Source organism: Sciurus vulgaris (genome assembly GCF_902686455.1).
Source record: "Sciurus vulgaris genome assembly, chromosome: 17".
Classification (NCBI taxonomy): domain Eukaryota; kingdom Metazoa; phylum Chordata; class Mammalia; order Rodentia; family Sciuridae; genus Sciurus; species Sciurus vulgaris.
In genome coordinates, this window is record NC_136478.1 from 62,333,216 (window position 1) to 62,359,440 (window position 26,225).

The 26,225-nt window shown below is 46.0% G+C and overlaps 1 protein-coding gene across 1 annotated transcript; it reads left to right on the forward strand.

Annotated features, from left to right (window-relative positions):
- Positions 1-633: 633 nt before the first annotated feature.
- Positions 634-26,225, forward strand: SIGLECL1 (SIGLEC family like 1; the record flags this gene model as incomplete). Its single annotated transcript, XM_079118715.1, has 5 exons — positions 634-766; positions 20,653-20,934; positions 21,086-21,191; positions 22,813-22,966; positions 26,055-26,225. 5 exons carry the CDS (start codon positions 634-636, stop codon positions 26,223-26,225), a joined length of 846 nt encoding a protein of 281 aa, XP_078974841.1.

A 26,225-nucleotide genomic window follows, 5' to 3' on the forward strand; every position in this document is an offset into this window, starting at 1 on the left:
TCCCTACAGTGAGTCCCACTCTCCTGCCAGGATCCAGGTCCTGGAGGGGACCAGTATGCTGATGAAGGGGCCTGAGCAGGGGGAACCGGAGTGTCCCCGGTGGGACAGCTGTGAGGGCTGTGGCTGCAGAGCTCTTCTGATGGCTCAGTCACTACCCGTGTCCCCAAAGAGAAGGAGGATGACGAAGATGAGGATGAGGTGGTGATGAAGGGAAGAGGTTCAGACTTAGCTTTCCTGTGACCCCGGGGCACCACAGCCACCCTGGGGCTGCCCTGGACCTCACAGGCACTACCCGCCCCACAGCCAATCAGCGGCTGCACAGGCCTAATCCATGACAGTCTGAGACGCAGCCATCGGAGCCAATCAGGAGCCGAGCCTGTATGCGCCTCCTCTCTTTGTGGGCCAGGGGACGGAGCCAATCCGTAGCGGTGGGCGGAGTCCTGGGAGCTTGGTGTTTGTACTCAGGGACGCCTTTCTTGACATGCTCGTGGAAGCACACCCCACCTTCCAACCCTGGTCACTCAGTTACCCTTGACTGACCCTATTTAACTGTAGGTTCAACCTACGACACTAAGTCTAGGCATCCAGCTGCACAGAGGAGCCTCGCCCCTTCCTGAGGTTCCACCTCTGGTCATGAGGACGCCCCGCTCCCCAGTGCTCATCCTCACACCAGGGCCAGACAACCACCGCACCAACCTCACCTGTCGTGTGACCTTCCCTGGAGCTGGTGTGATGGCGGAGAGAACTGTCAGGCTGAAGGTGTCCTGTGAGTGCCACACCAGGGTGCCCAGAGGCTCCACAGAACCTGATCATCAGTGTGTTCTGGAGAGATGGCACAAGTAGGCACAGCCTCTCCTCCCTGGGGGTGTGGAAGAGGTGGGGACTGGTTTTGCTTCAGCGAAGAGGAGGGTTTCAGCTCAGGAGGAAGGCTCAGACCAGGTGCAGGGTGAGCAAAGGTGGGAATCCCACACCCATTATGACCTTACAAATTACATCCTCCTGCTGTCCCCAAGGTACCCCAAGGCCACTTCAACTCTCACCTGTTCCAGGGCTACACTTGTCCCAAAACTCTATCCTCATTCTCCTTAGGATCTCAACCCTGCCTGCTTCCCTTCAATCATGTAATGTTATTTATTTATTTTTTTTTATAATAGTAAGCATACAATTTGTCTTAGTCTGTTTGAGCTGCTATAACAAAATACTCTACACTGGGTGACTTCAAGAACAGAAATTTATTTCTCATATTCTGTGGGCTGAATGTCCAAGTTCAAGGTGCTGGCCCATTGGTTCCTGGTAAGAGTTCTCTTCCTGGCTTTTAGATGACCATCTTCTCCCTCTCCTGTCCTACACCATGGAGAGAGCAGAACCAAGCTCTCTGGTGCCCTTCTTACTAGTCCTATCCTGCGGGCTCCACTCCCATGGCCTCATTCATACCAGTTACCCTGCAAAAGCCCTGTCTCAAAATACCATCATACTGGGGGTTAGGGCTTCAACACGTGGATTTTAGGAAAATAGAATTCAACACACAGGAAAATTTAGTAAGAATAAGATAACCCTCACATCTTGGCTATCCTTTCATAGGTGACCTTTGTGTGTACATTCAGATACACACCTGTACACACACACACACACGCACACTTCCTACGCACACTGTTGGCATCTTTTTTAAAAGTCTATTTCATTGTTTTGCAGTGCTGAGGATAAAACCGTGAGCTTTGTACATGCTAAGCAAGCTCCATACCACTGAGCCAATCGCCAGCCCCTTTCTTATTTTTAAATAAATTTTTCATTTTGGGGTGATTTTATATTTACAGAAAAGTTGCCAAGATGGTACAGGGAGTTTCTACAAATCCCTCACCCAGCTGCCCTCGTTGTCAAAATCTGATCACCAGGGCACACTGCCACATGAGGAGGTGACAGTGGTGCATGCATTCCGTCCTGTGCACTGGGCAGGGAGGAGACTGTTGTCTACGTCTAGCTCTAATTTACCACCAGACGTGATTCCAGGCCTGTCAGTCACAGGATCTTGTGGAACAGGTCTTGTCCTTCCATCCTGCAATCTCTCATGTCCCAATTGAGGATCCTCTCTGCCTCTTTCTGTGAGGGGTCAATGAGCCACTTCCTGATCTGGTGAGTCTTCCCTGTAAGCTCAGGAGCATGGTTAGTGGCCAAATAAAACTGGACAGAAAGCGACTGAAGCAAGCTTTATTGGAATTTGGCTCTCGGGCGAAATTCCCAGCCCCCCAGGGTACAGGTCAGGGTAGGGAGCCAGAGAAAATCACACGTGGCCCTGGCTGCCCAGGGTCTTTATAGACCGGATTGGGTGGGGGTCCTGCTGAGTGACAGGTGGAGGTAAGGGTCAGCAGAGTTTTCCTGCCTGTTTGATTGGTTCCCGTGTGGTGCACTGCCCTCTGCTTTAGTTGCTCCACTCCCCCCATATAGTCGCCCAAATTCCAACCTAACAGTCCCCTCCTCCTCCTGCTTCCCTGGGGCTGTGAGTGCCCTGGTACTGTATAAGGTGCCTCAAGACCCACTGACAAAGTTCTCTGCACTTGAGGCTTCTTCAAGTCCTTCCTATCATCCTGGGAAAATTCTAGAACTCCCTCCTCTTGGATCCCATTCATCTGTTCTCCATAGCTGTAGTCACAGGATCTAGAGACTGTCTAAATTGTCTTAGGGAAAGCAAGAAAGAACAATGGGTAAACCTTTAAACTCCTCTGTAACAGCCTCAATGTGGGAAAAAACCAAATGCCCATCAACTGATGAATGCATAAACAAACTGTGACCGTCCATATGATGGAGTATCACTCAACCATAAAAAAGGACTGAACACTGACGTCCCCTCCAGCGTGGATGAATCTCAAAAATATAGTGATGCTATATGAAAGAAGCCAGACACGAGTGATCACATATTGTATGGTTCCAATAATAGGAAATGTCCAGAGTAGGTAAATCTATGGAAACAGAAATTAAATTGGTGGCTTCCAGGAGCTGGAGGAGGAGGAAAGGGACAGTGGCTGCTGGGTAGATACAAAAGCTCTCCTTCTGAGGTTTTGAAAATGTTTTGCAACTAGATAGAGGTGGTTGCACAACATCACAACTGTACTAAATGTCATTGAGCTGTTTGCTTTAAAATGGTTCATTTTATGTTATGTGGATTTTGCCTCAATTAAAAAAATAACAGGTCGGGCACAGTGGCATGTGCCTGTGATCTGTGCTGTGGGAGACTGAGGCACAAGTATCACAAGTTCAAGGCCAGCCTCAGCAATAAGGGAGGCCCTCAGCAGCTCATGCCTCAAAATAAAAATTAAAAAGGGCTGGGGATGTGGCTCAGTGGTAAAGTGCCTCTGGGTTCAATCCCAAGAACCCAAATGTGTGTCTCAAGGACTCAGGGAGTGGGCATGTGCCGTCTGGTGCAGAGTCTAGGGCACGGTGACCCTCCAGCAACGGTCAGCTTCGGGGGTCTGGTCAAAGTGCATTCAGCTGAGTGCCACATGCTGCTGAGGTCATTGTTCAGTTTTCTAAATGACTGTGTCAGTCAGCTTTTCGATGCTATGGCCAAAACATCTGACAAGAACAGCTTAGAGGAGGAGAAGTTTATTTGGGAGTCACAGTTGCCAAGGTTAAGTCCATGGGCCTGAGGTGAGGTGGGACATCACGGCAGAAGCGCGCGGTGGAGGAAAGCAGCTCGTCTCATGGCAGAGGAAAGCAGAGTGAGAGGGCAGAGCCAGGGAGAAAGTATGATCCCCAAAGGCACACCCCAGGGACCTGCTTCCTCCAGCCACGCCCCACCGGCCTACCTGTTGGAATCATGCATCCAACGCATGGATTAGGGTGCACGGTCACAATCTCATCATTTCACCTGTGGACATTCCTGCATTGCCACATGAGGTTTCCGGGGAACACCTCATATCCAAACCATAAAAGTCACCTTTAGGTACCAGCTGTATGCTGCTCTCCACCTGCACCCTGATCCACTGAGCGTGCGGGAGGTCACAGGAGAAAAGCTGATGTTCCAGTTAGCAAGTGAGAAGTAACGGTTAGACTAAAGTTTCTAAAAGGAGAAGTTTGGCATTTGCATGGCCAGCGTTTTGTTTCGTTTCTCCTTCTGCCTCACGGTCTGTTTCCATGAGTCACCAAGTTCTGGATCTGTGCTCTCTTCCTCACCTCCAGGTCCAAGTCGTGTCCTCTCTTCCCCCGAACATTCCTAGTTTTCTCCGGAGCCTCCAGGCTGCCCCTCGCCCCTCTAGCCATTGCCCACATCAGCAAAGGGAGCTTCCTAATGGTCCCCTCTGGCCCCGTCCTTCCCTGCTGAACGCCCCTCAGTGAGCCACTGGGGACTCCTCTCAATCTCGCCCTCACCACCTGAGCCCTTGTCTTAGCCTCTTCACGTGTCAGTCCCATCTCACTGCAATCTCCCTTTCTCGGTCTTTGCAGGACACACTCTTCTCTGGTCAGATTGCCCCTCCCCCCGAGTTGCGCCCCGCCCCCCCCCCTCTTTCCCACAGGTTGGACTGGAGGGGGTTGGGCAATCTCAGCGCCATTCCATTTGAGCATTTGGGACCCAGCGATTCTTCGGAGTGATGGGCTGTCCTGTGCATTGTGGGAGCTGAGTAGCACCCCTGGCTTCCATCCACAAGATACAGGTCGTTTCCTCTGTCCAGTATTGACAAGCAAAAATGTCTCCTGATGGTGCTAAATATTCATTTGGTGTCAAATAAAAGAATGAATTCCATGCTGGGAGGGAGCCTCCTGCATCACTTTCTCCACTTTTTCCTTTTGAGATCATCACAAATACCATTAGCTCACTCCCTGTCTGGTTTCAAAACAATAAAACAATTAAATGCACTTGGTTCCTTCTCATCACATCCATGAAGGAAACCTTGGGGAATGACTGGGTTCTCGTGTTCCTTTGCTTTCCATGCTTTTGCCACATGCCTGGTATATGCCACACCCCAGGAACATCAGAGGAAGGAGTCACAGTGCTTGCCTTACCTTAAGAGATCAGCTTAGGTACTACATGCCTGTAATCCCAGCAACATGGGAGGCTGAGGCAGGAGGATTGTCAGTATGAGAACATGAAAGCCGGGGAGGAGAGAGAGAGAAAATGGCAGGGGAGCTATTCTTAAGTAGTTTGCAGGCTAATAACAGACCAATGACTGATGAGTGGGCCAATGACTGCCAAGAATGTTCACAGGCTGACAAGTGGACCAATAGCTGGCGGGGATGTTCACAGACTCACAATCTGGGTTGTAAAATGGTGTGGGGGAGGGAGAATAATAGCAGATCCGATGCCATCATAAGCTACTAAACTGGTAATTATGGCCAGGGGCTCAAGGGCAAGAGCTCTTCGGGATGGGAAGTGTTCAATCCAACTAAGAGGTCTCTGAAGTAAAGGGCTTGTTGAACTGCACAGATGGTAGCCCAAGGTGAGAGAAGTGGTCCTGAGACAAATTCCTGAGGCCACCAGCATCGTGACCAGACGGCAGTCAGAAAAATGTCCACCAGATCTAAAGCAATAGGGAGTTTTTAAGTGAGGAGAAGAAATGTAAATCATTTACCCTGAATTTTCATTGGCTACAGATGTGAGGGACAGGACAACCCAAAGCAGGAAGGATCCTGGAACAGGAGTTCAGTCCAGAGAGGGAAGATTTTGCCGCTTCTTGATTGGCTGGATCTAAGAGCAGAAGGCCATTGCCTTGATGGGTGTCTTCAATATACAGGAGAGGGGTGTGGAGCCAGTTCCTTCTTTTTCTTCGTTGATTTAGCTTGAAACGGTCAAGGCCATAAACTTCCCTTGTCTCTTTCTGCCTCCGTTCTCTAGCCTGTGGCTTAATTAGAACATCTCAGAAGTCCTTTCTTGTCAGAAAGAAGTTGGAAGAGGTTTCCTAGAAGAAGCTCCTTCCCAGCTGCACCTTGAGGGGGAAAGCAGGAGTTGCCAAGCAGAGAGAAGCAAAGAAGCCCCGGTACTGTAACATCAGTTACCTCCAGAGAGCCACCTGGATCTGTGCTCCAAAGGCCACGCAGCTGGGATGAGGGGCTGGACTCACCCTCCAGTCTCATGTAAAGGACAAATCTGGACTCAGATAGAAAGAGATTTTATTCAACAGAAGTATTGTGCTAGGGGGTGGACAGGAGGACTCCTGTTTGCTATAAAACAGGCCTTCATCGATTTTATAAAGTTGAAATTGTGCACAGCATCTTTTCCTATGATGATGAAATGAAACTGGAAATCAATAACAAGAGGAGAGCCAGGAAATTCAGATGTATGTGGAAATTGTACAACAAATCTTAAACAACCCATGGGCCAAAGAAGAAGCCTCAAGGGAAATGAGGAAATTCCTTGAGAGGAATGGGCAGCGAACCCAACATGCTGAAATTCCCGGTCCAGGGAGGCAGTGCTGAGAGAGAGAGAGGTACAGCCATAAATGCTGACCCTGATGAAGGGAGGTCTCAAATCAATAACCTGACGCTGGGCAAAGAGTGAACAATACAAAAGCCAACAGGGGGGAGTAGCCAAGATTAGCACAGAAACAAACGAAAGAGGGAATAGAAAGACAAGAGAGAAAATCGAGTAAACAAAAATTTGGTTCTTAAAAAAAAAATCAACAAAATTGACCAAAATTGACCTTGTAGCTAGACTGACCAAGAAAAACAAAAATCTCAAACCACGAAAGTCGTAAATGAAAATGAGGATATTGCTACTGACTTTACAGAAATGAAAACGACTGTGGGAGTACTTCAGACAGTCATATACAGGTGACTCACACAACCTTGTGAAAGGACAAGTTCCTAGAAACCTGTAACTGAAAGACCCCAGCACCCCAGCGTGGCTACTGCAACGCCATCTTACAAAGTGTAACACCATTTCACAAGGCTTTGAAACGAACAAATAGAGTTCAAAGAAAGGTCAGTACCCCTAGGTTGCCAAACGGGATATCTGTGGTTGAACATCTGGCCTAAGGAGGGAACACGAGCTCATAAGAGAAACATCTTGTATCCTAGATAGAGCCCCGTCAGCCCATATCTGATTTCCTGGTACCCGCGCTTCCTAGTACCCGCGCTTTTCGAACCATGGCCTCATTTAAACTTACCAATGGGAACTCTGTCATTTAAACTGACCATTAGGAACTCTGTAACTATGCATCTCGCTTCTGTACCCGCGCTTTTTGCTATATAAACCCCCTGAAAACTCGGCCAGGCGCGCAAGTCTACCGAGAGACTTTGTCGCCCCAGGTACCTGTGTTCCTGAATAAACCTCTTGCCGTTTGCATCCGTACGAGTGGTCTCGCTGTTCCTTGGGAAGGGTCTCCCTAGACGAAAGACTTGCTACGAGGGTCTTTCAGTAACCTACACAGGCTGAGTCATGAAGAAACAGACTGAGTAGACCTCACGCTGGCAAGAAAATGGAACCGGTAATCCAAGACCTCCAGCCGCGCCATTCCTGGACGAGATGGCGTCACTGGTAACTCTACCGGACATGTAGTGTTAACACGAATCCTTCTCGATCTCCTCCATAAAACCGTGGAGGCCAGCATTATACTGAGGACAATGCCAGGCACAGGCACCACAGGAAAAGAAAACTGCAGACCAACAGCTCTCAGGAACGTTGATACCAGCATCCTCACCACAACACACCAAGCTGAATCCAGTGTCCTTAATGACCTTGATGCATACACTTAAAAATGGTCAAAATCATAATTATTATCTTATGTATATTTTATCAAAAATTCTTAAAAGAATATTGCACCACATGCATGATAAATTCACCCCAAACTTTTCTATAAGTTCAATAAAACTCCAATCAAAATTCTGGCAGGTGTGTGTGCTGGGGAGAACTTGCAAGCTGATTCAAAAGTTATAAGAAAATGCAAAATAGCTTAAAGAAAGAAGATTCTTATGGGGGTGGTACTGGGGATTGAACTCAGGGACACTCAGCCACTGAGCCACATCCCCAGTCCTATTTTGTATTTTATTTAGGGACAGGGTCTCACTGAGTTGCTTAGCACCTAGCTTTTGCTCAGGCTGACTTTTAACCTGCAATCCTCCTGCCTCAGCCTCCTGAGTCGCTGGGATTACAGTCATGCGCCACTGCACCCAGCAGAAACATGAAATTCTTGAAGTAACAGAAAGTTGGAAGCCTGAAAATGCCTGACTTCAAGACTTGGATAAAGTTAAAACAACTTAGACACTGGTTTTGGTAGAAGCAAAGATAAAGACCCACAAATACAGAGAACTGAATGATGACTGAGGTGCTGAAGGTTTTCAGGGGAGAAAATGTGTTTTCAATAATTGGTGTTGAAGTCATTAGATATTTATACAAAAGAGGAGTAACCTTGATCCATATTTCATATCATACCCAAATATCAATTTGGTAAATAAATAATCTTAAGTGTGTCTAGTAAAACAATAAAGCTTCCAGAAGAAGCAAAGATGAATAGTTTACAACCTAGGGGAGGCTCATATTTCTTAAACAGTACACAAAAATCACTAACCACAATTTTTTAAAAATGTTAAATTGGATTTCATTAAAACTAAGAATTTCTCTCAATTATAAAAATCATTAAAGTCACATGTGGTGGCACACATCTGTAATCCAAGTGACTTAGGAGGCTGAGGCAAGAGGATTGCAGGTATGAGGCTAGCCTCAGTAAAATTAGCAAGGCCCTAAGCAACTTAGCAAGACCCTGTCTCAAAATATAAAATAAAAAGAATTGGAGATTTAGCTCAGTAGTAAAGTACGCCTGCTTTTAATCCCCAGTACCAAAATAAATAATAATAATAAAAAAATAAGCAACACTGAGAGAGTGAAAGGCAGGCAAAGATGAAGATATTTGCAAGGTGTATATCTAAACAAAGAATTCATATCCATCTATATAACGTCTATAAAAAAGAAAAATTAAAAATAAAAAACCTAAATTTTATTTTAATGAATATGGCCCCCCCCACACACACAGTTCAATGAGAATATGAAATAACATTACCCCTAAAGGAAATGCAAATTTAAACCAGGGTAAGACTCTAATACACACACACACACACACACACACACACACACACACACGATGGCTAAAAGACTGGCTTTCATACATGTTGGCAGGGATATGGAGCACATGGAAGTCTTCTGGGCTGGGGATGGGACTGTCACCTATTCATTCACATCGACGACATCTTACGAAGTGAACTATGCGCCTAACCTATGAGACTCCGAGGCCCTGCCCCCACATACTTGCCATGATTAGATGACCGTTCATGGATGAATATGATGCACCTCAATATTTCAAGCCTGGAGGACACAGTCAGGAAATATAGTGACAAAACTTTCTGCCTACATGAGCTTATGTCCTGGTGGGACAGTGAGAGGATAAAAAACACAATTGATCGGCATAATGTTTTGAAAATGTGTAATGGATCAAAAAGCATACAATGGGTAAAGCATAAGAGATTAAGCGGAATGGGTGGGGTGTGCTTTCATGAGTGTGATCAAGAAAGGACTCGCGGAGTGAAAACTGCCACTGTAACTCCCAGGACTCTGCCAGCCACAGCTGCTGATGGGCTCCATCCCACTGGTCACAAAGAGAGGCGGGGCAAGCAGGCTCAGCTCCTGATTGGCTCTGGTGACTGTGCCTCAGTTCCATGAGGCACGTGCTCCATCTGCCTGACTGGCAGGTGGTGGAGTAGGCGTGTACAGCCGCTGATTGGCTGCAGAAAAGACCACTCAGCCACTGATTGGCTGCAGGGCGAGTGTGCCCTCCGCCGCCTTCCCAGCTCCTCAACCATTGGTGGCTGGTCTCTGGGCGCATCTGGCTTGTGGCGTCCCTGGAGTAGCAGCGGGGACCTGCGTGGGGCTCCGCAGACTGGATTCCAGGAGGTGGGGCTGCTCTCCAACAGGCGGTGGTAGTTGGTGATCCAGCCAGGGGCCATCGAAGCCCCGCACCGAGGTCCCGCAGGCCTGTCGGGGGTACACGGGCATCTGAGAGAGCGGACCCCTGGTCAGTTCACCTGGAGCCCCTCTTTGTTCTCCCGGGCAGCGTGTCACCTGGTCAGCATATCAACCCTGTCACCTGGTCGGCCTGCCTCCACATCAGTTCCCTGGTAGGCCTGTTTCCAAATCAGTCACCTGGTTGGCTGGAAGGGCAGCAAGTGAGTCAGTCTGTTGATAAGGCAACCAGAAGTGTGTCAGTTAAGGATCAGGTTAGTGCCCTTGTGAGTTAATGATCAGCCCCCTTGTAAATCAGTTAATCAGTTATTGAGACAATTCGCCCCTTCATGCCCTGGTTGTGAGTGGGTTAATTAGACACCACTAAATCAGTCTCTTGGTAAAAGGCACTCAGTTATTATCTAACAGTTATCCATGTGTAAGGCCGATTTCGGTGTTAGCCTTAGGTTTCTCTAGTTTTGCCATTAATATAAGAAAAACTGAAGTATCCAGAAGTCAGTGCTTCCCTTATAAAGCCAGGAAAGGCATTTCCACCACCCCCCTCCACTAAAGAAATACACAGATGGAAGTGTGCTGAAGACAAAGACTACCTGGAGCCCTTGAACAACAGACCCAGGTAAACGAGCAAAGGGGTGGTCAGAAGCCTGGCAGAGAGGAACAAGAACTACTCAGAGTTTTAAAACTAGGTTGATCATTACATCTTCAGTAATAAAACCCACTCATGTGATAGATGAGAAAAAGGAAAACAAGAGAGGAAAAAATACTTGATCAAAGTTCTTCAGTGATTTACTGGCAAAGCCTGAGCCAGAACCCAGACAAGGTTCATTCCAACATCCAAAATGAGGTTTTAAATTGTGGAAGCAGAAGAAAAAAAAAGAAGAAAGAAGAAAGCAAGCATGTGTTTGGTGTGGAGAGGCCCCTGACTGAGAAACTTGGGCAGAATCTTCTTCATGTGAGCAGAAGCAAGGGTAGTCGGTGTTGGCATGTGAGGGTTAAGCTCTGGAGGCAAACTCCTCTGACAAGTCCTGTAAATATAGAGAAATATGGGATAGAAAAGCAGAGGGCAGAGTCTGGAACCCTGGGAGGAATGAGAGGTGAGCCAGAGTAAATCCAAAGCAAAGGCTGGCAGGAGTCAGGCAGCCATTTACTAAGAAGTAACTAACATTTATAGAGTGTTTGCACTATGTGAGGTTTTCTCCTATTAATTCATTTAGCCCTAAACACAACCATATGAGATGGTGCCATTGTTACGTGTCTTAAATACAAGGAAACAGGTCTAGGGAGAGGTGAAGCATCTTGTCTGCTATTACACAGCTAACTAGGATTCACAATCAGGCAATTTGCTTGAATTTTTTTTTTTTTTTTTTTTTTTTTCACAAAGAGAAGTAGTGAGTTTGCAGCTTGGGTACCACAAGTTTAGAATCTTAGACGAGGCCAGTAGTGAGGGAAGTGACTTTACTCAGAATCAACCAGGAAGTAAGAATAAAGATCAGGTCATCTGACTTTTGGTTTATTACTAGGAAGAATTAGATCCCTTTTCTGAGCATACTGTGTGGGTCATATCAGGTCATAACTGAAAATATCTGTAACTCATCTTGCTGTATATTTTACAGCTATTTCCTTGTATGTTTTCCCGACCTTATGAGGTGGTCAGGACTAGCTGATTTAGTCTCATATTTTATTCATGAGAAGATGGACTTGATAGAATGAACTTGATCATGCTTGTACAGCAATTTTTAAAGCAAAATGAAATCACCAGAAGGGCACTACATTTGGAGTCGAGTTGAATCTGAAATCTGCCAACCCAGCGGCTCCAGTCGTTTGAGCCAGACAAAGTACTCTTGTGGGTGTATGCCATTCTTTGTGGAGTGATACTGAGATCTACCTCACAGGGTTGCTGAGAGGATTGAGACAGTTTCTCTAGAGCTGTAAATTGCAACTGTAATTTTTCAGTAGATGTCAACTAAAAAGTAGTTACCAGTCACAGCAGTGTGAGTCAATTGTTTGTAATTTATTCATAATAGCCGAAGAGTGGAAATAACGGAAATGTCCATCTGTTAATGAATGTGCAAATAAAATGTGGTATACATACAATGGGATACTCTTCAATGATAAAAATTAAAAGAGTACTGATAAATGATACAAAGAGCCTGAAAACATACTAAGAAACCGGGCACAAAACACTATATATTATTTTATTTCATTTATTTAAAAAATGCCAGAATTGATAAATCCATAGTTACAGAAAGTACATTAGTGGTTTTTTAGTCCTGTGTCTTGGAGCTTGGGAAAGTGAATGTTATGTTCTAGAATGAGATCATGGCGATGGCTACACAACTTTGTGAATACACTAAAATCCCTAACTGTACACTTTCAAAAGGTCGATTTTTGGTACATGAATTATATCTTAATTGAAAATTATTTTAAAAAGTAGTTGCCAGCAGAATCACAGCTAAATAAAATCTAAAAATTCAAGGAAAAACTGGATATCTACGTGCAGAAGAACAAAAGTGAACACTTATTTTGTACCACGTACAAAAACCAACTCAAAATAGATTAAAGACTTTAACAAGAAAATACAAGGAAAGAGTTTCTTGACCTTAATCTGGGCAATGGTTGTTTTGGATATTACCCCCAAAGAACAAGTAACAAGAACAAAATAGACAAACGGGATTGCATCAAACTAAAAAGCTTCTGTACAACAAAGAATACAATCAAGAGAGCAAAGAGAACCTTCAGAATGGGAGAAAACTGGCAAATCGAGCATCCAACAAGGGGTTAATATCCAGAAGACACAAGGAACTCAAATTAGCAGCGAAGATCCAGTCATCCGATTTTAAAGTGGGCAAAGGACCTGAATAGTCATTTTTTGATGGATGACATATGAGTATATGAAAAAAATGCTCAACATCACTAACAGAAATGAAAATTAAAACCACCATGAACTGTTACCTTGTTCCTGTTAGAATGGCTATTATCAAAAACCAGAAAGTCGAGGGTGAGGGGGCAAGGAACACTTGCGCACTGCTGGTGGGAATGAAGTAATACAGCCATTGCGGAGACACTCGGGAGGAGTCCCATGCCATCCAGCTTCGCAGTACCATAGGATCCATACCGCTTCTGGGTAGATATCCCTAGAACATGAAATTCCTGTCTTGAAGAGACATCTGCATCCTGATATTCGCTACAGTGTATTTCCAAGAGCCAAGACATGGAATCATCTTCAGCGTCCGTTGATGAATGAATGAATAAGGAAAAGGTACCACATGCACACACACACCGTGGAATATTATTACTCGACCTTAAAAAATAAGGAAACGCTGCTACCTGCTGCAAAATGGATAGACCTGGTGGACAATTAACTATGTACTCCAGACACAAGACAAACGCTGCATGGCCTCATTTACCGTGGCATCTAAAAAAGTCGGACTTAGAGCAGAGGGTGGAATGGTGTTTTCCCATGGTTGAGGCAGGTGGGAGACTGAGACATGTTGGTCAAGGGGACCAAGTTTCAGCGAGGCAGGACGAGTAAGTTCTGGAGATCCATTGCACAGCATGGTGGCTACAGTTAATAAAACTGCTATGCGCTTGAAATTTGCCAAGAACGTGGATTCTAAGAGTTCTTACCACATACACATAAGATGACTGTGACAGTTTAGGCCGTCACCTTGGCTAGGTTGAGGGACGCCTAGAGAATTGGTAAAGCACGCTTCTGGCTGTGTCTGTGGGGGTATTTTCAGAGAAGATCAGGGTGGCAGTCAGCGAACCGAGAGGGAAAGACCCACCCTGAACGTGGAAGCACTCACTAGTAGGGTGGGGGGCAGGGAACCAGAAGTGGGGCTCCCCTGCGCCTGGCGATCTGCGGCCGCTCGCTGTGGTCCGACTCCAGATTCTTCCACCTTCGAATGTGGACTCGCCCCAGCCGCTCTCCTGGGCTTCGGGCCTCCAGTCTCGGACCAGAGCAGCATCATTGGTCCCTCTTGTTCTGAGGCGCCCAGCTTCTTGGGCTGAGCAGCTGCCAGGTTTGCTGGGTCTCCAGCCTGAGGGGGTCACGGGGCATCGTCCTCCATGCTCTGATCCTGGAAGCTGCTCCAATTCACCTTCTCCTGTAGTTGCATGTCTTCCATGGGTGCTGTTCTGCAGAAGCCTGACTGACAGTTACTAGGGGAAGTGACAGGTATGTGGAGTCACTCGAGGGTGGTAATCATCTCACAATGTGTGCGTATCAAATCAGCACACCTTAAATAGATACGATGTTGTCAGTTATGTTTCAATAAAGCTGGAAAAAAAATCCCCTAAAATTTCTACCTCTTTTCCCTAAATTGGTTATACTCATAAGTAAGCAGAAGTACCAGCTTATTTTACATTTCCATTTCATTATTATTCATTCTTGTACATACATCTGTAAGCATATTGTATATGAATTTACAGGTATATACACTGACATCTAATATGCATGTACAAACCTTTTGCACAGATGACAAATGATCCAATTTTCACTTAAATATTGTGAAATATTCAGACATATAGAAAGGCATAAAAAGGATGTCACAAGAGCATACACCCACAGTTCAGCTCAACATTTAAAGCACTGCCCCCTGGTCCACACCCTCCCTCAGACTCATCTCCCACTCTCAAACTGCTGTCCTGAACTTGGTGTTCATCATTCTGTGCAGTAACACATTTAGCCTTTCCTGAAGAGCGGTCATTGCCCTAGACTCCTGGAGATACTCTCTAAACTCTTAGAATGTCATGTCTGATAGAAGTGTCTTGCCCTGGGGGCCTACATCACAGCGGATAATCTAAGAACCGGGTTTAGTGCCCAGGCTGGTTGCATATGACATTTCTCACAATGTGATTCAGAGTGGAGCAGGCCATATCCGAGAGTCTAACAGCGATCTAGCAGGCGGGCTGTGCAGTGGTAGGGGCCACTTCAGGAGGAGCTGGGGGGCTGGGATCAGACATGGAGGATGTCAGCCATGCCATGTGACAGAGGCCTGGGGAAAACTCTGGACACAAGGCTTGGGACAGCTTCCCTGGCTGGCAATATGAAGTTATGCTGTCCCCCAATGCTGAAGGAAATGAGTGAAGTCTGCTCTATTTACTCTAGTTAGGAAGGCTATAAAAAGCCAAAAGGCAATCATGACAATGAGAAACCCAACCTCAAACCTCCCGAGGTGATGAGCAATCCAGTAAGACAAGTGACAAAAGGGCCTGAATGCCTCGTCACTTGGATCCCCACCTGGGGACAGAATTATATGAGCATTAGTGGTAGAATGGTCTGGGGATGAATGTGGAGATATTTATAGGACTCCATAACGTAGGGCCCCATATATGGTAATTCAAAACCCTGTGGGGGAAGCCCTAGTTGGAGCTGGGACGGTATTGAATTGGGGATTAAAGTAGAAGTTTGGATGAGCCATTCATGGTGATGTACACTTATATTTCCAGCAAGTGGGGAGGCTGAGGAAGGAGGATCACAAGTTGGAGGGCAGCCTCAGCAACTTAGCAAGACCCCGTCTTAAAATAAAAAATAAAAATGACTGGAGATGTGACTTAGTGATAGAGCGTCTCTAGATTAAAAAAAAAATGGTGAAAACTGGAATGGTTGAGGAGACGTTATGTGGATCTATTTACCTGAACGCAGTCTGGAGATGGCTACATGTCCGACTGGGAAACACTTCCCCTATTTACTATGGTGAAACAGAAGGCACGTCAATCCTCCCTTCAGCCAATATTGATTTGATGTGCTAAATGAGCACTAGTAAACTAGTAAACCCACTCAGATTATTAATATGAAACAGTATCGGATATATGATGGACAAGCTAGAATCCAAATGTTTGGCTTGTTTATTTGGATTTTGGAGGACTTAAATCCCATATTTAGGACTCTTGCTAGCTCCTGTCCATAAAACCACTCAAGTCTTGGAGTCCTTTGATGGAGCAATGGCAAAAACCACTCAAGAAAGCGCTGAGTGAGTGTCCAGCACTCTCAGAGAAGCAGGGCCCTTGTTTGAGAGCCTACAGTGAGGTCACCATGTGGCGGTCGCTGGTTCTCTTTTCTAAGCTGGAGTGGGAATGGTTAGCGGCTAAGAACTTGTGGCTGTGCTGACAGGTTCCTGGTTCCCCACTTTAAGCCGTCTTTGATCACGTCTGTGTCAGCAGAGTACAGTCAAAGCTTGTCTCGATGCTGCATCCTGGGACAGGTCTGCAGCCTCACGAGAAAGCTGCAGGTGTGCAGCAGACCCTCAGGTTCCCTTGCTTTCCTGCACCTCGGGAAGGCACTGTCTCAGCTGTACAAAAACTCCTGCCACATTCCTGCGCCCCAGTAGAACTAACGCCCCCTTCTCACTGAGATGAAAAGGTGCTGAAATAACAGCATTTGCCGAAACGTCCATGTCTCGGTAAGCAGCAGAAAACCCTGTTGCGTGTGACCTGACTTTTTTTGACTTTAGAGGAATTTAGGCTCCCTGTACACCTTCTACTGCACCAAGAGCAGAGGGACACCCTGTTACAAAATTTGAAGATGGTCGTGATCTGCAGTGTTTAGATTGAATATTGAAACACTGCAGCATCATAAGCCACCAATGTTGTTGGTTTTAGCAGTGATTCATGCTTTGTGTTTTTGAAGTGGCTGGTAACAAAGCCTCTTGTTTACTTAATAATCATAAATACTTGAGGAAATAAATATGGTTAGATGATAATCCTAGGGACTTGGTGGTCTGGAGGATTTCACTGCAGCTGGCTGCTGTCAGTGAGGGTGAACTTCTGAAAAACCCAGGTATAAGTAGCCGCGCCGTGCCAGGAATTTTTCTTGATAAATAGAGCCTCTCCTCCAGTTCATGACTTCAGAAAAATGTTGAAAACCTTGACTATTTTCATACAAAGAAGCCAAGATTCTTCATTTGGTGCAAAGGATCTTTGGACCTCTTAGGTAAGATTTAGGATCAAGACTAAAGTAAAATTAGAAGTATTTGCTGGCTTTTGTTTGCTTGCTTTATTCTCAAGAGATGGTTGTTTTGGATGTGCAAAAGAATCTTCAGCAATGACTTCATAGCTTTCGCAGGCTCCGCTGTCGATGCCGTGAGCATGGCGGGCCGTCAGGTGGTAGATCAGCACCAGGCAGATGTCAGTGGGGAAACCCACTGTCGCTACTGGAACCCCTGTGGGGCCAGTGCCTGCTCGCAGCCCTGGGCCTCATGTTCTGTCCAGCACCAGGCCTTGGCGGAACACTTCCATGAGACATTTTAGGCAGCACTTATGAATCCTGACTTGTGAGGACAGCCCTTTAGTAAAACCAAGAGGGCAGAGCCGGGAGTCCAGGCCACTTGATTAAACATCTTTTTGGCAAATTAGCCCAAAAAAGTGAAATGTTTTGTTGTAAACCTGTATTAAGCATGGCCTAAGTATTAGGTGTCAGATCTGTCTAGTATGTTCCATCAGAAATATTTATTACTAATGCTTCACGCTCCTGAGTAAACATTAAATTTAAATGGAGTTCACTGGGCAGAGTTTCCCCTTTAATATAGAAAGAAACATTCTTTATCAGAGATTTAGGACACCATTTGGCTAACTGGTAAATAAAAACAAATGTTAATATATGAGTGTTTATTTGTTGCACATAACTCTTTGGTATAAAATAAATGTAGAAGTTAAAAAAACAAAACAAAACAAAACAAAAAAACTGCCAGTGAGCCACCCAGTGGTGAATGCTGGGATTTGGGGCCAGAAAATTTCCATTTTTGAGAGAGCTAGCTGTCTAGCAGGTTTTAAAATTGCGCCTATGGCAGAAGGACATAAATATAAAAGATCCATGATGTGTTTTTCAATGTTGTAGAAACACTCTAATAAGGAAGGTCATACGGGAGGAGTCCATAATACAATGAAAATGGCTTATAAGGAACATGCTACTAGGGAAATCCAAGGGGGTACTCATTGCATCCATGAGCAGGTGCCTCGTGTCCCCCAGGATGAGCTTTGGAACTGCCTGAAGGTCTGCCAGATCCTCCCATTACTTGGGTGGTGCCTAGAAATAGCTCTTGATTGACCGACTAAGAGCTAAGGGTGTGGCCTACGGAACCACTGTCCTCAGCATCTCTGAAGATGGCCGTACTCCTGGCCGACTACTACCTCCTTCCTCCCCACAAGTCCTTCCTGACCTTTATGTAGGCACTTTGGCAAAATTTAAGAGAATTTTACTAGCATGAGTATATACATAAACACTCTATTTTCATTTTGCCTTGTTTTTCCCAAACTTGAAGATAAATACGATCCTACTTTATTATTCACTTGTATCTGACTTCATTCACTCAATACTTTGTGAAATTGATCCATGTCGTTCAGCTAGCTTCAACATATGTTTTAATTACTGTATGTATCTTGTTTATTTTTCTATTCTATTTTTAATGACGTTTGAATTGTTTAACTTTGGACTGTTATAAATACTGTCGCTACAAACATTTTTTCACTTGTCTTTGGTGTATACATGCAAACATTTTTATTGATTATATATCTAGGAGCAGAATGCAGGGTCATACAGTATATGTATCGTCTACTTTGATAAATAATGTGATTTTCTGATTTATACTCTCACAGGGTATGAAAATTGGGTACTATACATCTTCACCAACACTTGATTGGTCAGTCCTTAAAATATTCACTTATATGTACTTAAATCTTAACGATAATGAAAATCTACATATATAGAAAACTGCCTGTCGAAACCTGGGATGCAGCTAAAGATGTGATCAGCCAGAAATAGAAAACCAAATTAAACATAAAGTAGGAGTAAGGGAAGAATAAGTGAGATAAACTTGTTTCTCTCTTTGGTATTGCTTTTTCTTCTATATTCTTTCTCTATTAGCTTGAATAAAAAATTTATAATGCTCTTAGTAGGTACCCTAAGTCGTACAATACGTGGATTGATTGACTGCTAGTGTTTGGACAGTGCAAGGACCTCAGAAATCCCATTCATCATTCATCCCTCTGAGTCATTCTCTCCTTCCCTCAGAGCTCAGGCCCAACGCAAAGGCATCCTTCTTTCCCGACCACAACAACAGTCTTTCCTGTGACCACATGGTCTGCAGACATTCACCACCCAGGCCATTTCTCGCGTGACCCCAGTGGAATAGTCCAAACATCCAAACCTCCTGATCCTGACCCTCCCTGTAGCACAGCCCTGCCATGGATCCCCATTAGTTTTAAGAGAGAACTTAAAGTACCCAGCACTTGAGGCCCTCTCAAGGGAATGGGGACAGGGAGTGAACGACTAGGGAAGAGATAAGGAGACATGGCTTTGAGGCTTCAGATGGCAGAGGCCCCCTGCCATCTGCCAGAGGTCCTACTGCTCCAGAGATCTCATCCTGTATAATTCCTGCTTCTCCAGGTGAACAGACAGAAGACCCCACCTTGCTAAGAATCCCTCTGACCTCCCTCATCCCTTCCAGCCTAGTGAAGGGCCTCTCCCGGGCCTGAGAATGTCCCTGCTGCACCTGGGGCTGCCACTGCTAGAGCCAGGTGAGATGAGAAGCAGCACTGGCGCCGTCTGAGGAGGAAGCCAGGGTGGGGCAGGCTAAGGTGGCGTGAAGACAGAGGATGTGAGGGAATAGGCACCAAGTAACCCACGTGGATTAGACGTCTTCTCTGGGCCAGGTTCTGGCAGCACTGGGGGTATCTGGGACAACAGCAGATTGGGCCAGGGTGTGGCATTGAGGGTGAGGATGGTGTGGTGGCTCATTCAGGCTGGCGTGGAGACGAGCACAAGGGGCTGGTTCGGGTGTTACTGGAGGCCCTGAGGCTAGTGAGTCTTCGTATTCCTTTGGGCATGCTTTTCCAAATGGTAAAGACAGTACAGAGGGCAGCAGGGAGCGGGCCGCACATCAGAATCCCCTGAAAGTTCCCCATTCCCGCAGTGACCCAGACGAAAAGTCCAAGATCGCGGGCTAATCGTTACAGGAAAGTGATCCCTTTCCTCTAGTAACTTCAAACAACACCATGAAAACACATATACAGCAGTAAGGTCTTTTTCCTTATTATTGGAGACCTTGAAGAACATGACATTTCCTTATGAATCCAAGATATTTGCCAAATAGTCAACACGCCCGACCTATTCTATGTAGAGTGGGGCATTTCAAACATTCTTACTCAGAAAATGCTACAGCTGTCTTGGCTTTAGGTGGAAGCTCCATTGAAGGCCACTTGGGACTGGGAAGAAGGAAATAGAGAAAGGTGTTCTATTTGTCAAATGGGTGAAATACTTTATCATGCACTGAGCTAGAAGCTCTACAAATTTACTCTTAGAGTGGTGATAATATGAGACAGGTTTGGTTACTGTCCCAATTTGCTAGTTTAGGAAACAGTAAAGAGAAGGGAAGTGATTTGCCCAACAGCATCCAGACCCAAAGTGATGGAGGGCGAAACTGATTACAGCCCCAGGGGAAAGCTGGGGATGCAAGGAGGAGAAGCAGAGGAGCTCAGACTGGGTGTCTGACCTGGGGGGAAATGAGGGATCAGAGGCAAGGCAGACGCTCAGAAAACTCACCATCATCCCCAAGGTCCTGCACCTTGGTGGGGGGAGGGGTTTGTAAAGTCTAGACCCTGTGAGCTTCTAGAAATCCCTCTGAAGCTCCTTGTTGGTCATCCATAAAGACTGGGTCCTAGAGGGAGCCATGGGAAGCCAGGTGCTTTGCTGATTCTGACTTCCCTCTCCCCAGCACCCGCCAGGCTGCTGGACTCTTCTTGCTCCCTGGAGAAGACACTGCAGTGCAGCTGCTCCTTCCACGGGATCCCCACACCCTCTGTGCAGTGGTGGATGGGAGGTGCCCCTGTGGATGTGAATGGCATGAATGGTGGCCTCCAGGTAACTTCCACCATGCTGGGCCCTTGGGCCAACAGCACCATCAACCTGGCCAAGAAGCCAGAAATGGGCACAAGCCTTCTATGTGAGGGCAAGAACCAAAATGGAACCCATGCTCTGAGCATTCTGCTGATGTCAGGTGAGTGGAGGACTCAGTGACTAGGTGAGGACAATGAGCCAGGAGCTGGCGGGCGGGGGGAACTGGCACTGAAACCAGAGGAGGGAGCAGTCTGGGCTCTGAAGCTGAGGTCTTGGGAGGGAAACCTTCGTCACATGCTTTCTACTTCCAGGAAGGAGTCCTTTGGCTCCTCAGATCTTTCTGAAAGGGCTGATCCAGGGTGTTGTCTATGGATCGACTGCAGTCACATTGCTCTTCTTTTGCCTCCTCCCTTTCATGTGAGTATGCCTTAGCTCATTTTCTGCTTCTGTAACGAATTACCTGAGACAAAGTAATTTACAAAGAAAAAACATTTAGTTGGTTCACAGTTCTGTCCAAGAGGATGGTTCTGGCATCTGTCTGCTCAGCTTCTGGTGAGGGCCTTCTTGCTACATCATAAATGGCAGAGGGCACTCCATGGTGAGACAGAGCAAGTGTGCTCGCTCAGATCTCTTTCTTTTTTGTAAAAGCCTCTAATATCATCATGGGGTTCCACCCTCATGGTCTCATCTAATCCTAATTGCCTCCCAAAGGCCCCAATTCCAAATACCATTAACAAGTGAACTTTGGGATCAAGTTTCTAACACATAAACTTTGGGGTGGGGGCACGTTTATATCATAGCAGAGTACCAGTACTGTGGTTAAAGTCTCCTGTAAGACCCTACTACCCAGCTACCTACTAACTGCTACCAAGCAGACTCTGGATCTGGTACCAGCACAGAGAGGGAAAAGTCAGAACACTTGATCTCAATGAGCTCAGGGTCTGAGAAGGAGAGAGACACCAAACACAGTCAGCAAAGGGACACCAGGATTCACCATGCCATAAAACAGGCCCACGGGACTCCATTTTCAGTACATTTTACAAAAGACAAATCTGAGGAGGGAGGGTGGCTCTGGAGAAGCCAGCAGAGTCTGGAAGGTGCTGTCTGAGCTAGGTGTGGTGGCACATGCCTGTAATCCCAGCGACTTAGGATGCTGAAGCAGAAGGACTGCAAGTGTGAGGTCAGCCTGGGAAAATTGGTGAGATCTTGTCTCGAAATAAAACAAAAGTGCTGTGGCTGTAGCTGAGTGGTAGAGTGTTTGCCTAGCATGCAAGAGGCTTTGGGTTCAATCCCCAGTGCTATAAAGAAGGTGTTGCCTGAGATGGGCCTGGAAGACCAAGCACGTGTTTTGGTGGAAAGTAGTATATACAGAAGCCCAGGGCACATGTGAGGCCTTTCTCGGTAAAGTCAGGTACCTTGAGAATGACAGATTATGGTTAGAAGGGGGGTTGGGAAAGGTCCTTGAAAATCAGCTGACTAGAAGCCTAGAGTGAGGCAGAGTTGCTGGAGGTCAGGCCGTAGGTTTGGGCAGCAGAGCCTCTGGCCACTTGGACATTCCAGATGCCTTGGACTGAATATTTGTTTGGGAGCCATGGGAGACAGCTAAGAGGGGAAGGGAAGCATGAGCGTGGGGTGGGACACAGATCAGAGAGCAAGAGCCAGGAGGCCAGAACCAGGCAGGAAGATGGCGCCTCAGGCTGTGCTGGGGCAGGTGTTGAGAGGCAGCGAGGGCAGTAGGACTTGGGAAGTGCTGGCTGTCAGAAGACGGGGAGAAAAGGAGTGAGGTGGCAGGGAAAACTGATGAGATGTTTTAAAAGTATAATGAGCTGGACCAGTGATCTCTTCACAGTGTGCAGGGTATCCCCATTGTACAGGGTATGAAACCAATTCCCAGAGAGGTTGTGTGGCTTCCCGCAGATAACCCAGCAAGCTGGTGGTGTTGTTGGGGCTCTAAACCAGAACATATGATCAAGACCAGACTCCATTTGGGAATGCAGAAAGGTGAAGAGCCAGAACTGACCAGAAGTTCATTTTTTAGAGTGAAACATATCAGAAAGAAGAAGGCAAAGAAAACTGCAAAGATCAAAGCACAAAAGAGTCCTAAAGTCAGCAGGCCAGAGCCCAAGACATCTCCAAAGAATGAGGAACCAGGAAAATCCATAATCACTTCATCTTCTGAGAACCAGATTGTGGTGGGTACCCATTGTGCCTGGAATCCAGTCTACCAAAGTAAAGTAATTAAGACCCACAGAGAGCCAGGTGCAGTGGCACATACTTGTAATCTCAGCAACTTGGGGGGCTGAGGTAGGAGGACTATAAATTCAAGACCAGCCTGAGCAACTTAGAAAGACCCTGTTTCAAAATAAAATTTTAAAAGGGCTAGGGATATAGCTCAGTTGATAGAGAGCCACGGGGTTCAATCCTCTGTACTGCAAAAATTAAAATGAAGGTCTTACATGGAGAGATTAATATAGGGTTTGGGAGGAATTACCCCCTACCCTGTAGGATGTATAAATGTGCTTGCAGATCATTTTATAAGTGGTGAAGTTAAGGCCCCAGAGAGCCTTATGAAAAATGAAAATTAAGAGAAATAATTTAAAGAGTAATCAGAATTGGCAAAACACACACACACACACACACACACACACACACACACACACATCCAGCACACTGAATCCCTACCAAGACGAGAATTGGGGACCCCTAGCAATGGTTGTAGCATCAGAATGGAAACCAAAGGTTTGGCCTCTGTGTGTTTAGCAGGCAGCATTCAGCTCATTGTAGATGCCACAGGCCCAAGATCACCTGAAGTGCTTGGAGACCAGGCCACACCTAGGCTACTATTCCATTCATCCTCCACTCCCACCTTCTGCAGTACTTGAAAGGAAAAGTGCTGTTAGGTGCTAGACATATGTTATTTACCATCTTACTCTCTAGGGCCAGAAATCCTCTGCTACCCTCCTAACATCCTATATGAAGAACTGGTATCCCTTTAGAGATTATATTTGTTAAATACTACAATATTTCCTCTAAAATATCCTAATCTCTATGCTGTGCAATGCTGGTGTCTCACTCAGGTCTTGGCCTCAGAGAGCAACCAAAATGGTGGAAAATCCAAACAATCAACTGAGCCATGGGGTTATGGTGGCCCAGAGGAGGGACGGACCCAACCTGTCTGAGGATGTCACATGAGGTACCTGTCCCAGAGGAACCTGGGGAATAGTCTGGTGACTCCTAGTACAGGGGATGTAGAGGGGGAGGACCAGAGGAAGAAGACAAGGCTGCAGGTTCCAACTATGGGATTATGAGCAAAGATTAAGCTAACACCTGACCCAAGTTGCTTAATTCTTTACTCAAAGCGCTGTCCTTTTAAGATCTGGATACCTCACCTCTTGACCTTTTCCAATATCCTCCTTTCTTTGTCTGCTCTGTTCCATACCTTCCAGGAAAAGCAAGATAAACTGGAGACAATGAAGCCTGTGAGAACTACATGTCACCTGGAGTTCCCAGTGTCCATGGAACTATGAAGGCTCACAAAGCCCATCAGGTCCCCAGAAAGCATGGAGTCGACAGTAAATTCAGAGCCCTCAGAGTCTCTACAGCTCACAGATTCTTCTCTACCCCTACCTACCCTTTGTGCTGGTTCTCCATGGATTGAGGTTTACTCCTAAATTTGGTCTCAGAACTGTCGTTGGTAAACTGTGATTCATTGTTCAGGTTATTCCCATTCTGAGATGGTGTCACAGGAAGGAAAAATACATGTGAAATGATGAGATAGGTCCATCAGGAAGGTTTTGAGCTTCTGTTGTGGGCCTAGACATGAGATGCACGTATGAGAACAGCAGGCATCTTTGAATCAAATCCCAACTTCAAAGCTTTGTGACTGTATGCCTTTGGACAAAACCTTTCTACCCCCTTTGAACTCCAGTATCTTTACATGACATACACCTGGGTGAGCAAAAAGCATGAGCGTAAGCAAACAGTGGTATCCAGAGGTGAGGATGGAGAAAAGACAGCACAATGGGCCCCGAATGCCAGGACATGGCATTGGAGCTTTATCTCATAGGATGTTATCCTGACTCTGAAGACATAAGTTCCATGGGAAGAGGGTCTTTGTCTTGCTTTCCACTTGTATTACCAATATCTAGAATTGTACTTAAAATATAAGAATGTCTCAAAATTACTTGTCAAATAATTGAATAAATTAACAAATGAATTATAAAGTGTTGTTAAGGTTTGAAAAAAGAAAGTGGGATGACCAGATATAGAGAAAGATCCTGAAACAGAGACATAGTGAGAAGACAGAGGCAAAGAGACTCATCAGGAGATTATTGCAAAATTTCTTGGCCAAGCTGAAAAACAGGCATGCAAGGAGTGAGAACAGAATTCTGGCCTTAGGGTATACTATGGCTATGCACTGTTCCCCTCAGAATGAAAGACAACCTCCCTTCTGGATCCAGGTATAGCAGTTTTCAGCAATGGAAAGCAGATCATCTCTTCCCTGTGAGTAAATAGTGATCCTGCAGCACCAGTGAGAGACAACCTGTACTCAGGGTAGATGTTTATATAAACTCCCACGTGTATAAGCACCTTTCACATGCAGTTCATGTGCTCCACAGAAGTATGCGCCAGATGAGAACAGGAAAAAGCAAGATAATTGCCATGTCCTCATAGAGTTGTGGTCTGCACGAGTATACCATGAAGACATGCACACAAATTTGTAGTGTAAAACATTGAGCCAGACGTAGTGGTGCACACCTGTAATCCCAGCAACTTAGGAGGCTGAGGCAGGAGGGTCTCAAGTTTGAGGTCAGTCTCAGAAACTTAACCAGACTGTCTCAAAATTAAAAAGAATGAGTGCAAGAGAGAGCTGAGGATATAGTCCAGTGGTAGAGTGTCCTTGGGTTCAATCCCCAGTACCAATAAATAAAATAAAATAAAATAAAATAAAATAAAATAAAATAAAATAAAATATTAATAAGTACTGGGAAGGAAAAGGACAATACTGTGAGAAACTATAGGAGAGGACCCTAGCTTAAACTGCAGTATCAGAGAGAGTAGCAATTGTGTTAGACCTGAATTATTACTGGGAGCTAGCCAGAGGGAACAGCAGATGCTCCCCTGAGATGGGGGAGGTTTGGTGAGTTCAAGAGGCCAGGGCAGGATCACGTGGCTGGAACTCAGAGGAGCCAGAACTTACAGGGACTCCTGTGCTCTAGGGACTTTAGGTTCTATCCTCACTCCTGAAGGGTTGTTTCCTTCCTTGCTTCGTAATTTTAGAAAATGGGTTCATCAGCCCCGCCCACCCCCGAGGCCGGGCCGCCCACACCGAGCTGCGGCGCGCACAGCGGCTGTCCGGACTGCCACAATGCGCGGCGAAGCTGTGCCCGCGACTTGACGCGGTCGTCCCTAACGTCGCCACTCGACATCCTTAGGACAGGCCGCTTCTGA